The 19280-nt window shown below is 42.9% G+C and overlaps 1 protein-coding gene across 3 annotated transcripts in view; it reads left to right on the forward strand.

Moving 5' to 3' along the window:
* The first annotated feature begins 1651 nt into the window (after positions 1–1651).
* The window catches only part of LOC145397742 (sodium/potassium/calcium exchanger Nckx30C-like), a 256908-nt gene continuing 239279 nt past the window's right edge, over positions 1652–19280 (forward strand). For 2 of the 3 annotated variants that reach the window (XM_080270760.1, XM_080270762.1), the window contains exons 1-2: positions 1652–1695; positions 7198–8141. In XM_080270760.1, coding sequence (XP_080126886.1) covers positions 7269–8141 — 873 coding nt within the window. In that variant the 5' untranslated portion in view covers positions 1652–1695; positions 7198–7268. The remainder of the gene's footprint in view (positions 1696–7197; positions 8142–19280) is intronic. The other variant, XM_080270761.1, reaches the window with a different exon arrangement.

Below are 19280 nucleotides of genomic sequence, written 5' to 3' on the forward strand. Positions count from 1 at the left end.
TATATCTGACTCCCTACTTGCACCTGTCCAGCACTACCTATACTCTTATGAGATGAGAAAGTCAAGTAGGGCAGCACGACAACAGTAATCATCATCATCGTCATAGTAGTAGTAGTAGTAGTAGCAGTAGTAGTAGTAGTAATAATAATAATAATAATAATAATAATAGTAGTAGTAGAAAAAATAATAATAATAATAATAAAATAATAATAATAATAATAATAATAATAATGGTAGTAGTAGTGGTGGTGGTGGTGGTGGTGGTGGTGGTGGTGGTGGTAGTAGCAGTGGTAGTACTAGTAATAGTAGTAGTAGTAGAAGAAGTTGGCTTGTAATAATAATAATAATAATAATAATAATAATGATAATAATAATAATCTCATCTTAAATGTCGGGACCAATTGCCTAGCCCCGGGCTCCTACGCTCCTCACGGGGCAATGTAGGATTGGATGATGGATGGATGGATGAATAATAATACATCACCTGAATAAAGGGGTCAACATAGCTAAGCTTAATAAGAGAGTTCGGTGACAAGTACAACAGGAAACTTAGAAATTCTAAAATATTGAAGGATTTTGACTTCCTTGTTTTATCCAAGAGCCTATACTCTTTTCACTCTAACTTGGCCTCGGATTGCCGTCTGTCCATCTTCAATGCAGAGTTATAGCAATAGATTAACACTAGAATGCGGTGCTAATCACGAAGAAGTGCTATGGAGAGGACGTAGAGCCGTAGCATTATCTTATTCTGGCATTGGACTACGTGAACTAATCTGCAAAAGGACGAAAATCTGGGCCAAGTGAAGGTGAACGAACTGTAAGGAGACGGTTGATGATAATTACGTCTTTATTGGTAATCTTTGCTGAATTGGACTGGAGTTGTTGTTGTTGTTATTGTTGTTATTATTATTGTTGCTGTTGTTGTTATTATTATTGTTAGTAGTAGTAGTATTTTGAGGTATTTTAACATACTTATGGTGAAAAAAAAAATCAAGCATTCTGTTCCAGTTAACATTAAATTATATTGAACTGAGAATGGATCATAGGAGCCTGAGAGGAAGTCAAAATAGTGAGTTGATAGGAGCCTGAGAGGAAGTCAAAATAGTGAGTGATAGGAGCCTGAGAGGAAGTCAAAATGGTGAGTGATAGGAGCCTGAGAGGAAGTCAGAATAGTGAGTGATAGGAGCCTGAGAGGAAGTCAAAATAGTGAGTGATAGGAGCCTGAGAGGAAGTCAAAATAGTGAGTGATAGGAGCCTGAGAGGAAGTCAAAATAGTGAGTGATAGGAGCCTGAGAGGAAGTCAAAATAGTGAGTGATAGGAGCCTGAGAGGAAGTCAAAATAGTGAGTGATAGGAGCCTGAGAGGAAGTCAAAATAGTGAGTGATAGGAGCCTGAGAGGAAGTCAAAATAGTGAGTGATAAGAGCCTGAAAGAAAGTTAAAGCCTGAAAGTTGAAATAGTGAGTTAAAGGAGGCCAGAGGAAAGTAAGAGTTTAATAAGACCTGATGACACTTGAAAGTCACCTCTTAAAAAATATATAGCGAGTGGTAGCGGCGTAGGTGACCTTGGGACGAATAGCGATTGAGATTGATCAATAGCGTTGCCAGTGCAAGAGTTGCCAGTTGCCGGCACGCTCCAGTGTTGCCGTGGCTGCCGTGCCGACCGTACCATAGCCGCCAGCGCTCCAGCAGTCAAGGTAGGGGGCTGAGTTCGCTAGCTTTCCACATCGCCGTCAAGCCTGGAGATTTACCGCTGTTTGAAAGGCGTACCGGTGATAGAAAATTTTGGACGGAAGCTGCCAAGTGTTAGCTGCCAGTGTTACCCCTACCACCAACACCACCACTAACACATGGACCATATTGATACAGCCTAACACCTAACATTAGTAATCTACCGTACCACTTCGCCGTCAAACCTGGATATGTACCGTTGTTTGAGGGGAGTACCAGGAACAGGAGGACTTAAAGGAACAGCCAAGTATCACCTCTACTACCAACACCACCGGCACATGGGCCATATTGATACAATTTACACCTAACATTATAAACGGAGTAGCTTTCCACACCGGCGTCAAGCATGGACACCGTTGTTAGAGGGAGCTGCCAAGTGTTAGCTGCAAGTGTTACCATAAGTATCACCTCTACCACTAACATCAGGACACGGACCATATTGAAACACCCTAACACCTACACTAAAAAAGAATAGCAAATTATTACCTGAGGGACGTACCAATGACAAGAGGCTTTACAGAGGCCCGTGCGAGAGCTTTCATTATCATCACCAGTGTCACATCTGCCACCAACATCTGTACATGACCGTATTGATACAAGGTAACACCTAACACTGGAACACACTAGAAAAATGTTGCTTGAAGGGGGTATCAGTGACAGAACACCATGACGGGGCAGCCAAGTGTTAGCTTCATATTTTAACACCAGTGCCACCTCTACCACTAACACCACCTCGAACACATGAACCATATTGATACTAACACATAACACTAGAACAGTCGTAAGAGACGGCAGCAGTCTATACTCTGGCAACTTTTACCTGGTCTAAAAGTGCCGGCTGTCCATCGTGAATGCTGAGCTGTAACAAAAGATGAACAATGGAATATAGTGCTAGTCACAAGGAAGTCCCGAGGAAAGGTTATACTGTACAGTCGTAGCTTTGTCTTATTCCACCAACGAGCTACGGGAAATAAGCAGCAGAAGGCCAAAAATCACCGCTAAATAAAGATTGCCCGACTCTGCACATCGTGACCCAACATGATCCGAGTTCTTGTGGAGTGTAAAGTGTGAAGTGTTTGTGTAGTGGAGTGAAGTGTAAAGTGTGAAGTGTTTGTGTAGTGGAGTGGAGTGTAAAGTGTGAAGTGTTTGTGTAGTGGAGTGGAATGTAAAGTGTGAAGTGTTTGAGTAGTGGAGTGGAGTGTAAAGTGTGAAGTGTTTTTGTAGAATGTAAAGTATCTGTGTGGAGGGTTTGTGTCGAGTGGAAGTAGTGAGAGTGCGAATTGTTTGTGCAGAGTGAAGTGTTTCTGTACAGTGTGACGGATCTGTATAGAGTGCGGAGTGTTGATGTAGAGTGTGACGTATCTGTATAGAGTGCGGAGTGATGGTATGGAGTGCGAAGTGTCCGTGTAAAGTGCGAATTGTTTATGTAGAGTGTGAGGTATCGGTGAAAAATGCGAAATGCCTCTGTAGACTGCGGAGTGGTTGTGTACAGTGCGAATTGTTTGTGCAGAGTGCAAAGTATCTGTGTAGAGTGTGTTGGGTTTATGTAGTACGGAGTGTTAGTGTGGAGTGTTTGTGTAGTATGGAGTGTTAGTGTTGAGTGTTTGTATAGTGTGGAGTGTTTGTGTAGTACGGAGTGTTTGTGTAGGACGGAGTGTTAATGTGGAGTGTGGAGTGTTTGTGTAGTACAGAGTGTTAGGGTGGAGTTTGTAGTGTTTGTGTAGTGCGGAGTGTTAGTGTGTAGTGTTTGTGTAGTACGGAGTGTTAGGGTGGAGCGTGTAGTGTTTGTGAAGTATGGAGTGTTGGTGTGGAGTGTTTGTGTAGTACGGAGTGTTAGTGTGGAGTGTGTAGTGTTTGTGTAGTACGGGTGTTAGTGTGGAGTGTTTGTGTAGGACGGAGTGTTAGTGTGGAGTGTTTGTGTAGGACGGAGTGTTAGTGTGGATTGTTTGTGTAGTACGGGTGTTAGTGTGGAGTGTTTGTGTAGGACGGAGTGTTAGTGTGGAGTGTTTGTGTAGTACGGAGTGTTAGTGTGGAGTGTGTAATGTTTGTGTAGTACGGGTGTTAGTGTGGAGTGTTTGTGTAGGACGGAGTGTTAGTGTGGAGTGTTTGTGTAGTACGGAGTGTTAGTGTGGAGTGTGTAATGTTTGTGTAGTACGGAGTGTTAATGTGGAGTGTTTGTGTAGTATAGAGTGTTAGTGTGGAGTGTTTGTGTAGTACGGAGTGTTAGTGTGGAGTGTGTAGTGTTTGTGTAGGACGGGTGTTAGTGTGGAGTGTGTAGTGTGTTTAGTACGGAGTGTTAGTGTGGAGTGTGTAGTGTTTGTGTAGTACGGGTGTTAGTGTGGAGTGTGTAATATGGAGTGTTAGTGTCGGGGGCGGAATGTTTGTGGTCTATGCAGTGGCAGTCATAGCAACGTAATTATACCCAGGCGAGAAGGGTATATCAAGGTGCTATGTTCCTTTTATTTTAGCTTGGCCTAAAATTACCCTTTTATCACCTTCCCTGCTGAGCTGCAAGAATAGATTAACACTAGAACATGATGCTAGTCACGATGAAGTGCAATGGGAAGGATGCAGAGCCCTAGTACTGTGTTTCTCAGCTACTAGCCTACGTGAAATGAGCAACGGAGGGACGAAAATGTGGGTCAGGTGAAAGAACTATAGTCTCGAGGTTCTGCTGCTAAAATGGAGGAAAATAATTAACAGCTCCTTCACTCCGAGGACGTATTTTGTAGTTTTCTTTTTCTTTTTCTATACCTGACCTTATTCATAGATGGGAAATGATGATGATGATGATGATGATGATAATGACGATGATAATGAGGAGGAGGAGGACGACGATGATGGTGATGATGATGATGATGATGATGATGATGATGATGATGAGGAGGAGGAGGAGGAGGATGACAATGGTGATGACGATAATGATGATGATAATGATTACAGTACCCCTTTCACACTAACTTGGCCCAGAATTTCGCCCGTTCGCAGATTATTTCACGCACAGTAGCTCAGTGGGGAAAAAAATGCTGTGGTTCTACATCTTTTCTATAGCACTTCTTCGTGACTTGCATCATATTCAAGTGTTATAATCTATTGCTACAACTCAGCTATCAAGATGGGGAGTTGGTAATTTTAGGCCAAGTTAGAGTAAAACGCGTATAGCAAACAGACGATTTTGTGGGCTACACGGGAGGCCTCTAGTGGCGAAGGGGTTGATGAAGGCTGTATCCAACCCCTCCAGTTCGGAAAGCCTCCCCTCAGCTGAGTAAAATCGTCTGGAGGTGGCGAGAAAGGAGAAGGAAATTGATCATCGTTGTGAATGGGGTGAGACGAGACGAGGAATGCGGCCTTGTGAATTAATCACATGTGTACTGCGCGGCGGAGACAGAGAGAGAGAGAGAGAGAGAGAGGTAAAGGGAGTGGACGAGAGTGAGTGTAAAAGTTAGAGAGAGTGAGAGTGATTGACAGTGATAAAATGAGTGGGTGAAAGTGTGAAGGGTAGATTTAGGACCAAAGTAAGTCAGTGAGCGAGTGTGAAAATTCGGGAGTGTGAGAGAGTGACACAAATTGATCGAGTGAGTGAGTAAGAGTGACTGTGAAAATTAGAGTTAGTGTGAAAGTGAGAGTGAGAGATAAAAATGAAAAAATGAGTTTGAGCTTCAGTGATAGAAAATGATCAAGGTGAGAGTGACTGTGAAAGATAAAGTTAGTGTGATAGTGAGAGTGAGAGAGAGAGAAGTGTGAAAGTAAGGTAGGACTGTGGCATCCATTGAAGACAGGCAGTTAAGTTAGCGTGACTGGAAGTTAGAGCCAGTGTGGAAGGAAGAATGAGTAACAGAGTGAGGGAAAAGTGTAAATCTTTGACAGAGTGAGAGAAACTAAGTGTGAGAATGTGAGTGAGGGAGTGAATGTGAAGGAGAGATATGGTGACAAAGAGTGAGAGTAATGGGAGCATGAAAGTTAGTGTACAAGTTAGAGAGAGTGAGTGATTATTGAGTAATTTTGAAGGTGAGGGGTAGTGAGAGTAAGCGTGAAAGTAAAAGTGTGAATGGGGGTAATGATATGGAGAAGTGTGAAAATTATTGAATTTAAGAGTGAGCAAGAGTACAAAAATTAATCACGTGAATAAGACTGACGGAAAACAGGAACCATTCAATTAAAAAAAAAATAAAAAGAAAAAAAATCTGAGCCACTTTCACTGATACACTATACTCCTTTCAGTCAAACTTGGCCCAGATTTTCGTATTTTTGCAGCTTATTTCACGTTGCTTAGCGGTGTGGAGAGACAATACTAAGGCTCTGCATCATGTACACAGAACTTCTTTGTGACAGGCACCGTATTTTCGTGTTGACCTGTTACGACTCGGCATTCAAGATGGGAAGATGACAATTTTGAGCCAAGTTAAAGTAGGAAGAGTATAGTGACCGTAGCTGTTATGTGTTATTATGTATCTTTTTATGATTTTTTTTTTTTTTTTCTCCCCAGCTGTGTATGGCAGCTGTATGACTGAAGACAAACACACGTGTGTATAAGCAGTATGTGGCGGGATTCTTCAACCTATTACGATCAGATTTCGTTACACTTCTTCCTCAGTGAATCATTTTGTTTATTACACCATACCATCATTGCGCATGATATTGATGCAGACCCTGACGATCTGTGAACGCTGTACATTAATATACAAGCTAATGTTTAGGTGTAATAAGAGGGTGTTAATGGAATGTGGTGTCTGTCAGTGCTTTCATGGTCGCATCAATTCAAGTATTTTATCTCGGCTGACACCAGACGATTTTGTTCAGTATGAAATGAGTAAAGAAATCTGAGTGTTATATTCAGGTCAAGGCGAGACTGAGCAATGAAGATTAAATTACGTAATAATTGCTGTAAACAAACGCTTGATTGTCAACGGATTTATTCTGTGTGGCAGGTGTCTGTGATGCACACCAATTAAAACAGATGTGTGCAGATGGTTAGGATGGTGAGGTGCAGCAGGCATACGGGGTCTTGTTTGATGTGTTGGTAATTCCCTGACCCACAGCACCAAGTATAGTGGTGATAGTTCTCTTACTTTTGCACGTTCTTTTCCCTTGTTACTTTATCCCACCTCTCCCCATTCCTTGATGGGAAAGAAGGTCGGGATATGATGATAACATCTCAAGGACTGTGAATGTATCCCGGTATATATTGTGTGTGTATCTATTTATCTATCTCTCTATCTATCTATCTGTCTATCTGTCTATCTATCCTTCCATCCAGCTACCTATCTATCTATCTATCTGTCTATCTGTCCATCCATCCATCTATCTGTCTATCAATCTATCTATCTGTCTGTATCTATCTATCTATCTATCTATATATATGTACATTATATGAGTATGTGTGTAAGATAGTAATATTAACGATATATGATTATGTTTCCATATTTAAAGTATGCATTTTAAAATGTTATTTTTGCTTCTTTCTTCAGGACAAGATGGTGGGAAGAGGCCCTACAGTAAGACACACTAGTCTGGTGCAGTGACTAGAGCCCCTGGCACCATGGCAGCTCCTCCACGTAGCTCCATCCGCCGCCGTCGCCGCTGGCACGGTCTGCTGCAGGTGGTCCTGGTCACGGTCATCACCTGCGGCTTGGTTGGCGTGGCGTTCCTCTTCCGGGAGGAGCCGTCGCCGCACCTCTCCAAGCGTCAGGCATTCGTCGGGGAAATAAGATCGCCTCTGACAGGATCACGAGCCCTTCTGCAGTCCGACACGACGGAGGAGAATGAAGAAATCCCTGTGACCGAGTACAGCAACATTACGGACGAAAATTCCAATAAAACAGCGTCAGACCCATTGTTCCCGGACGACCTGTTTACTCTGGAGCAGCGGAGGAAGGGCGCCATCTTGCTTCACGTGCTGGGTATGATTTACATGTTCGTGGCCCTGGCTATCGTCTGCGATGAGTTCTTCGTTCCCGCCCTGGACGTCATCATTGAGAAGCTGGAGATCTCGGAAGATGTAGCGGGCGCCACCTTCATGGCTGCTGGTGGGTCTGCCCCGGAACTGTTTACATCCGTGATTGGCGTCTTCATCAGCTTCGACGACGTGGGCATTGGTACTATTGTCGGCTCGGCTGTGTTTAATATTCTCTTTGTGATCGGTATGTGTGTATTATTTTCCAAAACTGTGTTGGATCTTACGTGGTGGCCGCTGTTCCGTGACGTGACATTCTACAGCATAGCGCTGCTCTTGCTGGTGCTGTTCTTCGTGGATAACCTAGTGTACTGGTACGAGGCACTCGTCATGTTTCTGATGTACTTTGCCTATTGCTTGTTCATGAAGTACAACGCCCAAGTGGAGCGCTTCGTCAAGAAACATCTCAACCGGAACAAGGTGACCCGCGTTTGCTCCACCGACCAACTTGTGCCAAACGTGAGTACCGCTTCCCTCACTGTACCGTGTACCTTGCTGCCGTACCTTGCTACCCTCTCATGTTTCACACAGACGACTCTACCATGAATACCTCAGAACCGATACATTCAATCTCACTGCAACATGATGACTATCCAGTATAAAAAAATCCCCTGTCATGGTGTGCCAGGGTCATTCACTAGCAAAATTTTCGGCATGATACCAGAATTACATAAGCTTATACGTGTGATTTGTTTTAACATTTTTTTTTCAGTTATGAATGATAAAGTTACAATACACAAACTGATAAATACATAGCTACGTCCACGTCATAGGAAATAGCTGCTGTTATCTGAGTGAATGTTGGCAGGTGAGTTAGGTAAATGATCCTCCTTTCTTAAGAGATAATAATGAGGATAATATATAAAGAGACATCAACAACAGTGGTTTCCAGACTTAGGAGGAAATGAGTGGAAATGAGTGCAAAAAGGCTGTACAGGCCATGGGGAAGAATTTAGGGTCATATGAATTTAGTCATGCATTCTACTTCCTTGCGATAACATTTTTTTTTTTTTACTTTAGGTGATTATACTTAACTTTGGAGTAACTTTTCGAGCTGGAGGGGTTAGATAAAGCCTTCATTATCACTTAGTACACGAGATTCTTCATTATCATTTAGTACACGAGATTCTTTGAAAACCGAATTAAGTCGTCTGGAGGTAGCAAGAAAATCAAGTACCGTAAGTTATCGTATTGAAGGGTAAGAAAATAAATCCCTTAAATACGATGATTTATTTATTGTTTTGTTTTTGCTGCCTCCCCTAAAGATAGAGGGATTAACAGACGCTGCATCTCACACCTCCATTTAGAAAAGACTCACCAAAGCTTAAGAAAATCGTCTGAAAATAGAATGAAAAAGCTTAAAAAAAATGCGTCATTGGAGTAAAGAGATACACCAGAAATTTTTACAAACCTTAACGTCCTCGGCTTTGCAAACCTAGAATTATTTTTTTTACTGTGTCAAAAATTAAAAAGAAAAAAAAAGGATCATTTACTGGTTAATTGAAAACCTTTATATAATAGTTTGATACTGTGTCTTATCTCTGCGATCGGTCTTTCTTTCATTGGATCCTGTTCCACTTGGATTAGGAGATTTCGTAACACCGTCTCCTCAGCGATTTATTTTGCTTACTTCACCTTAATATCTCTCATTATGTTGCTGATAAAAATTAGGTCGATTTGAAACAGACATAAAATACGTAAAAGAGAATAGTAAGGTGTAATAAAGTAAAATAAATCGCTCAGGAAGAAGTGCAACGATTCCTCCAATGGCAGTGAAAATATCGCTTCTAGTGTGAGGAATTCGAGTTTGTTCTTATGCTCCAATTTCACTGATCATATTCATTTGTTTATTAAGAAATATTAATTAAAGTGGTGTAATTATTCTTATGCGTATTTCATGTAATTGTCTCATAGATTTCCTGGTTAGTAATTTAATAGTTCAAGCACAATCACGTTATTGCAATTAAAAGCGGACCCATTTTTGTTTGTGTGGTAAAAATTGGGGCGAGGGAGATTAAGGCATGAGAATTGTGAAAATACAAATCAGAAGGGGACGCCGTGCACGACAATTTGGAAACCACTGAGCTAGTAATATGTCCGTCGTCGTGAATTAATGTGTGTGTGTGTGTGTGTGTGTGTGTGTGTGTGTTTTAGGTACTGCGTCAGCGTCACGTAAACTATGTACAGTCCATCAAAATTATCAGTACGGTTCAATTCATGATGTCCAAAAAATAGCACTCTGCAGTCATGTAAATATGCACATGATAAAAGTATATATAATGGGTAAAATATAATAAAATCGATATATTGCGACCTCAAAAAAATGCCGGACTACAAATATGGAGTGGTACAAACGGGCATTATGCAATATCCGGCGTTTATGGTTTCAGATTCTTCCCCATTGAATGTGCACAGTTTTCATTCATTCATTATTTATTTATTTATTTATTTATTTATTTATTGATCGAGTGTACAGTCTCCGGCAAAAATATCGTTCCACTTGTTAGTCGAACAATTATGAAATTCTTACAAAGTATTCCGAAAATGTTGTTGGGTTCCGAAGATCGTATCTCTGAATTTCGAAGACCACTGCTCACATCCTCGTTGTTTATCGGAATGTAGTGACTCAGTATTTATGTCCTCAGCTGTACACTCGTGGTCGATAGTTCCTGCTCTATCTCCACCTTCTTATCCCTAGGTGGAGGGAAGTCGTTTAGCCAGAACGTCACAGGGAACGAAGTCACAGGATCCAGGATTATAGTGGTAGTTTGGAGCTTTGTTAGCCTGCTTGAGTGCCAGTTTCCGATGATAGTGCAGCTCACGTAGCGTCCCAGTTGCCAGTTTAACCTCGATAAGAACATGACCATTTTTTCCTATTTTTTGTATATCCAGACTTGCGTTCAGTTCTAGACAGACTTTGCGAAACAGAGAGGTTAGAGTTACCCTTCTTTAATACTTTCGCTACAAGATGTGTGTCCTAAGTAAAAATAAAAATCGTCTGAAGGCAGGAAGAATAAACCCCCCCAAAATGCATTACTGGACTGAAGGGACTAAGGCTCGATGCTAATCTTCGTTCGATGTGAAACCCTTTGCTGCGATTTCCTTTCAGCTAGGGATTGGGATGCAATATAACCAGAAAAGTTTGACTAGGAGTGTGCAGTCGAAATTCCAGATCCGTAATACAGCAGGCGGTATATTGTGCAGGGTATGAAAGCGTTAGTGATCATATGTAAGTCAAAGTACATCTTGCTAAAGGGCCTAAAATAATTATAGTGGTCAACTGTATTGTCTCTTTAAGCATTCCCACTGTATCTTCAAAGACTAATAGTGCAGGCCTTTATACCAAGAATTTTGAGTTCACCTGTACACCAACCACGTGTACAAAATTGCTTTATACTGCTTCATAGGTTAGTCTTTAGCTGAGGTGAACTTTTAGCACTCGTGACGACAGAGACAGCTATTAACCATCACCATTCTGCTAGAGCTGTCGACTACAGCTACAGTAATTCTCACTTTGTTCTGATAGCCTATTTCTGTCAGTCCGTATGAGATCCACGGAGGGAGAGTGATATCCTGACTTAATCCTTCCCCATACTGGCGAAGTAGATAAGAAAAAAAGTGTCTATATGTGAACTGCAATAGTTCCCTTTCGTTTTGTTTTGGTACCCTATTTGTTTCAGTCCTTATGAGATTCATCGTATAATATCCACGAATGGAGAGTGATATCCAGAAATAACCCTTCCCCATGCTAGCCAAGTAGATTTAGGAAAGGGTGTCTGTAGTGGAAGCGGTGCTCTTGAAAGAGGAATTTTTGTGTTGGGGTGTTTGTGTGTAGTGGTGCTGAAGTGGGACGCCTTCAACTGGTGGCACCGTTAGGACCGGGCGGTGGAGCTGCCTGGATATACAAACGTCCCTTAACCCTTGCTACAGCCCCTGAAAAGAGGACGGTGGACAGCAGCAGAGAGACAGCTGCAGACTGCGGTGCACGGGGTTCACATTCAAATGAACTTGGGACTATAACAATAATTATTAGGCTACATGTATGAGGCCGCGTCTTTATACATCGTTAGTATTAACAACATGGCACATCAGAGGGCATACCTCCATCACTCACTTTTAATACCTGCCGAGACATGGGTATCAAATTCCATGCAGATAGGCAGGCGAACACGGCAACTACTGAGCCACCGTAACACTGAGCTGAACACTAAAGGAACCACATCGTATCGTCTGGTATCCCTAAGTCAACCACAAACATGTATTTTGTCCGTCCTTTCCTATCGATTTCCTTGGTGCATCCCGGAACACGTGATTCATTTGTTATTCATCCGACACCACTTCGTTTTCATGCACAGCCCAGTTTTATAGTGTTGCAAGCGGAGATATTTCTTTTATATTCCACTTTTGATGTACTAATGAAATGCCGATAATGGTGAGGGCTTGTTTTCTCTTTGATTAAGGAACAGTGAAATTATGCTTCCAGTGCTGGTAGGGATAGCGGTGATATTTATGTCACTGTTACTGGTAATGAATAGCCAGGAGTTGTAAAATGGGTGTCGTGAAGGCAGTAGCGTTGATAATAATGATAGGGAAAGCGGATTTATGGTGCTGAGGTTTATTATGATGCTAAAGATAACATACAGCATTACCGTTATTATTATTATTATTATTATTAAGTTCCCCATCTAAACTATTGAATTGTAGATGCTTAAATGTTCCTAGTGCATAAAACCTCCGCGACGGCATGCGATTTTCAGACACATTATGGGGAGGTGCGGCAATGGTGTTGGCGGGAAAATTATTATATTCCCCATTAGCAGACGGTTTAAAAGACGATTTGCGAGGAGAAACAGGAGACGTGTTAGCTTTTAAGTAATTATGATCCCCATAGGCAGACGGTTTACAGACGATTTACAGGGGTGCGGAGGGACTGGAAGTAGGTAGAAAATAAATATATACTCATTAGCAGACGATTTTCAGACGATTTACGGGAGGTGCGGGAATCGTGTTGGCTGGGAAAAAATTATGTCTCTCATTAGTAGTCAGTTCACAGACGATTTCCTGGGTGGAGGGGGGAGGGAACTAGCGGGGAAATAATTACACAGATCTATGCGTGTAATAACCAGACGGCGTGACGTGCTCGCGGCCATTTCCGGTGTGATCAAGCAAGGTTTACGGGCACTTCCGGTGGGGGGGCGCGACATCCCGGCCCGAAAAAAATGGCAAATGTGGTTGTGGCGCGGTCAGATGAGTATTAAAGCGTGGGATGAAGTTGTATGTTCACTGGGGAAAAGCTGAATATGAACAGAGGGGAAAAAATGGTTGGTTTCATGTTGTTATATGTTCAGAATTATAAGGCGAAATAGAGTTGAACAATGGAGAAATAGAGTTGAACAATAACTAGGGGAAAATGGTAAATGTCTTGTGGGTATGTTTAGATGAGTATTAAAACGTGGTGTGAAATGGAATGTTCATTGGGGAAAGGTGAACATAAACTTAAAAAAAAAAAAATGTTACCGTTGTACATGAACTAATAGAAAATGATAAACTGAATGTTGTTGTGGGATGTTCAGATGAGTATTAAAACGAGGGATGAAGCTGAATGTTCACTGAGGAGAAGTTGAACATGAACAAAGGACAAAAAGGTGGATGTTTATGTAGGATGATCAGAGAACTATTAGCATATGGGATCATTTTTAACACTGGAAAAAAAAAAATAAATGTTTTGGAGGATGTTTTTATAATCACTGTTAAATTGATGACTTGAGAAAAAAAAAAGTGGGGAAAAATGGTTGAATGTTTTTTGTTTTTTTTTGACAAACTTACCGATAGTGTAAAGGTGACCAAAGATTTATGTATATCTATCTTAAATAATTGTTAGAAGAAGGGTTTGTATGCTATAAATCTGAGAGAGAGAGAGAGATTGAAAAGGCCACAAACGTTTGGACCATAAAAATCAGTTGTGCTTTAAATGGCATTACGAACCAACTTGACACCATGAACCAGGTTTACTTCCCACCTGTAATTACACTTTCTCTGCCTGTGACCCGGCCATTTCAGCCTGTGACCCTTGACCCCATTACCTACACTCGTAACCCAGACAGGTTCACTTTTGACACCATTTCATCCGCGACCTCATCCATCTTGTAACCTCGCTCACTCATTGACCTCATAGCGCTGCCCTGTGACCCCACTTCACACACACACACACACACACACACACACACCTATACCTATAGCTCTTCTCCCCGACTTTCCCCTAACCCTCCCCTACCCCACCCTTAGCCAGCCTTAGTCCTCCCCTACCTCACCCCTACCCACCTCCTCACCCTCATCCACCCTTACCCCACCCTTACCCACCTCACCCTTACCCACCCTCACCCTTCCCTTACCCCTCCTTCACTCTACCCTTACCACACCCTCACCCACCCTTACCCTCCTTTACCCCACCCTTACCCCCCCTCACACCACCCTTACCCATCCTTACCTTCCCTTACCCACCCTCACCCCACCCTTACCCCATCCTCGCCCCACCCTCACCCACCCTTACCCTCCCTTACCCACCCTAACCCACCCTCACCCTTCCTTTACCCACCCCCACTCACCCTTGTCACACCTTTACCCACCCTTACCCAACCTTTACCCCGCCCTCACCCCATCCTCACCCACCCTTACCCACCCTCACTCACTCTTACCACACCATTACCCCACCCATACCCTCCCTTACCCCACCCTCACGCCGCCCTTACCCCTCCCTTGCCCCACGCTCACCCTTACCCACCTCACCCCACCCTCACCCTCCCTTACCCTACCCTTATTCCACCCTCACCCCACTCTTACCCTCCCTTACCCACCCTCACCCTTCCTTTACCCACCCCCACTCACCCTCACCCCACCCTTACCCCACCCTCACCTCGCCCTTACCCCACCCTCACCCCACTCTTACTCTTCCTTACCCACCCTCACCCCACTCTTACTCTTCCTTACCCACCCTCACCCTTCCTTTACCCACCCCCACTCACCCTCACCCCACCCTTACCTCACCCTCACCCCACCCTTACCTCACCCTCACCCCGCCCTTACCCAACCCTTACCCCACCCTTACCGTACTCTTACCCCACCCTCACCCTATCCTTACCCCACCCTCACCCTATCCTTACCCCACCCTCACCCCGCCCTTACCCCACCCTTACCCCACCCTCACCCTGCCCTTACCCACCCTCACCCCACCCTTACCCACCCTCACCCCACCACTAGCTAATGATCCGTCCAGAAATAGCCAGCAACTCGACCCGACCCTCACAACCAGCAAGCTCACCCTACACCCTCCTTCTACAACCTACCTACTCCTTGCCTATACACCCTAAATACACCCACACCCTTCCTAGCCTCTACACACTTGCCTATACACCCTTCTTACACCCTACCCAACAAGCTCACCCTACACCCTCCTTCTACAACCTACCTACTCCTTGCCTATACACCCTGTCTACACCCTAGATACACCTTGCCTACATCCTTCCTATCCTCTACACGCTTCCTACACTTTGCCTGTACACCCTAAATATACCCTGCCTACATCTTTCCTAGCCTGTTTACGCATCCTACACTTTGCCTGTGCACTCCACCTACACCCTGCTTACACCATGTCTTTACACCCTACACCCTGCCTCTACATCCTGCACCCTGACTCTGCACCCTACACCCTGTTTTTGTACCCCGCCCTGCACTGTAACCAAATCCACTTTGTACCCAGTCATGCAATTTTCCTATCACCCTATTCTCGTTCACTCATCCTTGCACCCTTGCTTTAAAATTTCTTCTCACTGTCCCATTATTTTCTTCATTAATTTTTGAACACTCTGTCCCATTATTTTCTTCATTAATTTTTGAACACCTTCTCTAACTACTTGAACAACGCGCTGCTAACTGTTCTTTCTTAGTTATTTGAACACCGTACCTTAGTTTTTGAACACCAAGATGCAGCTGTTCTTCCCTAACATTTCACACACCGCGCCTTAACTCGCCTCAACACCACCCTTCTACTGTTCTTTGTGCTCTTTCTCACACTCACCCCTATTCTCATTCCACAACTTTCATAAACTCACCTCCCTTAACTCTCCTGGATACCAACTCTTTACTGTTCTTTAAACCCTCCCTCACCCTCTCCCCACACCTTTCCATAAACCCATCTCAGCCCATTTTTGCACCATATAATTAACTACATCATCTTTCAACCTACACTGTTTCACTTTTTTTTTACACCCTATCTTCATTTATACCCCATCAGCATTCTAATATAATTTTCTCCAGCCTTTTCAACATGTTATTTTTTTTTCAGTTTCTGTTTCTGTGATATAATTTACACTATATATTTCCCCTCACCATTTTACAACTTCTTTCTATATCTCACACCTTTCTTTTGACTCGTCACCTATGCATTGTTCTTTTCCATAAGTCATCGTCCTTTGCGTGTGCCCTCTTCCTTTTCAGCGTCTCACTACACTTTCCAAACTCTTTTCCTGTCATCTGCCTTTCTTTCTCTCAGCACGACAGTTTACAGCGGGAGATTAGAGTCTGCTACACAACATTACAATTATATACAACACTACACTACACTACACTACATGCACACTACACTACACTACACTACAGCCACAGCACACCACACACACATCAAAACCTGCAGCACTTCCAATGATAATATTTTTCCACTTCTTTCACATAGACAAGTTGCTTTTCAAATAATTCTTAAAACATACACTCTCATTCGTAGACAAGCACTAACCACAACTGACCCCGAAACCTTAGGGCAGCCTGATAGCAACGAAAACTAAAATAGAGACCTAGATTGTAAATTAGACTGTTGCATGTTAGTCTAGGGGAATCATTGTTTACTGCTTTCCTACTTTCCTTGTCTCACGTACAGGTCACCTTTAGGTCACCTCGGAATAGTACTTAGATGATCTAAAATGGAGCTTGAAGGTGGAAGGTCAGGTCACATTTACACGATGTAGAAGGTCTGTCTCCCTGGTCAGTTTGAGGTGGGTGGAAAGGTCAGGGGTCAGCACAGTCACGCCAGGTCACACCGTCATGAATAACAAGAGCCTAATGTTTTACCCGAATTTATTTTGGCTGATAACAAGGCGACCTGTCCTGCCACGCACACTACGGATTTGAGGCCGGTAATGAAAGTGTGCCTGAGAGAGAGAGAGAGAGAGAGAGAGAAAGAGGGCATACATCTTCAGGTAATTTAAAGAGACTACCAATTACTGGAAGGAAGTCCTGTTTCTCGTAATTTCACACTTTCTTCCTATAGATTATTTTAACAGACTTGGCAGACGATTTTTAAAGCAGTAAGAGTTAGATATATCCTTCTTCATCCCCTTCATTGCGAAACGCCTCTCCCAAGATGATTTTAGTCAAGAGGAAGGAAGAGTAACCAAGATGCCATCGTAGTAAACGGGTTCATCTTTAAAGTACAATAAAGAAAAATCTTCTGTCCCAGGAAAAGTAGTCTCATCAAGGAAAACTAATCTCTCCAAGGAAAAATGGTCTCTCCAAGGAATACCGATAATAGTTTCTCCAAGGAAAAGTAGTCTTTCCAAGGAAAAATAATCTCTCTGAGGAAAAATAGTCTCTATATGGAATAATAGTTTCTCCTAGGCTAGTCTGACATTATGAGCCTATTATTATTATGGTATCTTTGTAGCCTGTGTCAAGGATACTGAATTGCAGTCGATGTGTGTACCGCACATACATAGTTTAGTGGCGCATGAGGCATTTACCTTGACCTAACACATCCCAAAATCCATTTATCGTTTCATTACTGTTTCATGTGAGCCCCTCTCCCCTCACTTCATATTACACTTCATTATCTGCGCCCGCGATGTTGGGCAGAGGTTATGCGATCTCCCGTGTCTGTCTGTTTGTCTGTCTACAGAATATCTGAAAAAGAAGTTACACTCGAATTTCGATGAAATTTTCTGAAGTGGCAGCCCATTGACCAAGGAAAAGTTCATTAGATTTTGAGGCGGATCAGGATCGAGATACGGATCCAGAATTTTTGTTTATCATTACGAAGTAAGACAATTTTGCGTTTTTTAAATGTTGTTTTCTCTAAAACCATCACTGATGATTTTCCTCTGATGAAAAACTGGTAGTCATGCTTTTCGTCATGGCATAGCTTGAAAACTTCAGACAGATTTTTAAAGTTTTGGCGACAATGGCTTTGGCGGAGGTATGCGCTCACTGAGTACTCTCTAGTTTTCATTGGTGTCTTTGAAAAGTGAAGCAGATGGCGGTGTATTTCATAGTACCTACAGTCAGCCTCATAAGTCCGGTCACCTCTTCTATTTTTCTCTTCACGGATCTTGAAAATCTTGTGTGGTGGACCTGCAGCAAGTGACGCTTATGACATTTATCTGAATCCAAATGAAGGCCTCAGATTCGGCCGCTGCGGATTCACCACACAGACTTTCAACGTGCATGGGGAGAAAAGCAGAAGAGGCGACAGGACTTGTGATGTCGACTGTACAAACTATGGTTAGTGGCACTCACCTTGACCTACCACCACCCATAGTCCATATTGATTTACCGTTACGTATAAGCCCCCGATGCTTCCTGTTCCACCTCATTTTCATCCCTGTCTCCATAAAGCACAGTAACTGGAAGTGCATTTTACAACACCGTATAAAATTTAGTGTCAGCAGAGGCATTCATCTTAATCCATCACCACACATAGTCTACACTGATTTACATGAATCATTTAATCCCCAGCTACTCATTCCCCCGTTCTCATTTTCATCTTGTTGTTTCGGAAAGTTGCTAGAGACGCTTTGTATAATTTCTTTGGCACATTCTCTTTGTTATTTGTAATGACGTTTCCCTGGAGTATATTCTTGTGACCTTCAGTCGATATTTTCCAGCACTGGGGTGATGTTTCGGGTTGGAGGGGTTTCATGCAGCCCTCGTAGGCCTCTTCGTCCATCCGAGCTTGAAAAAAAAATCGTCTGTTGATAGCATGATTAAAATGAATAACAGTGGACGTCACTGCACTGAACAAGTTATATATGTCTTTACTACTGTGCTTCTTTGATCTTACCTTGGCCCAGATTTCCTTTCTCTTGAGGCTGATTGCGCGTAGTCCACGAGGAGATAAGTCAGTGTCACCATTCTGCATAATTTCCATTGCACGTCTGCGTAAACAGCGTCATAGTCTAATGTTAATTTACTGTCGCAACTGTGTATTGAGGGTGGAGATATAACAATTTTAAGCCAAACTAAGAGTAAGTAAAATGAGTAGAGAGAGAGGGGGGGGGTAGTGATAATTGTAGGCCAGGTTAGATTGATGAGGTTCTCTTGTGTTCTTGTACTGTACTTCCTCAAGGCGCCTGGTCCTCAGAGCTGGCCCTTGGGGGATAACTCTGAATCAATACACCCCTCTTGCCTAACTCTGTATGGCCTTTCTCTCCTCGACTTAGTAGGCTTTCTTAACGCCTCATCCTTAGCGGTTTACTCTGCATGTAGGCATTCTTAACGCCTATTACTCAGCGATGTATTCCGCATGTAGGCTTTCTTCACACCTCATCCTTAGCG

The sequence above is a fragment of the Coenobita brevimanus genome, chromosome 43, assembly GCF_032717465.1.
Source record: "Coenobita brevimanus isolate Jiangsu-jjx chromosome 43, ASM3271746v2, whole genome shotgun sequence".
Taxonomy (NCBI): Eukaryota; Metazoa; Arthropoda; class Malacostraca; order Decapoda; family Coenobitidae; genus Coenobita; species Coenobita brevimanus.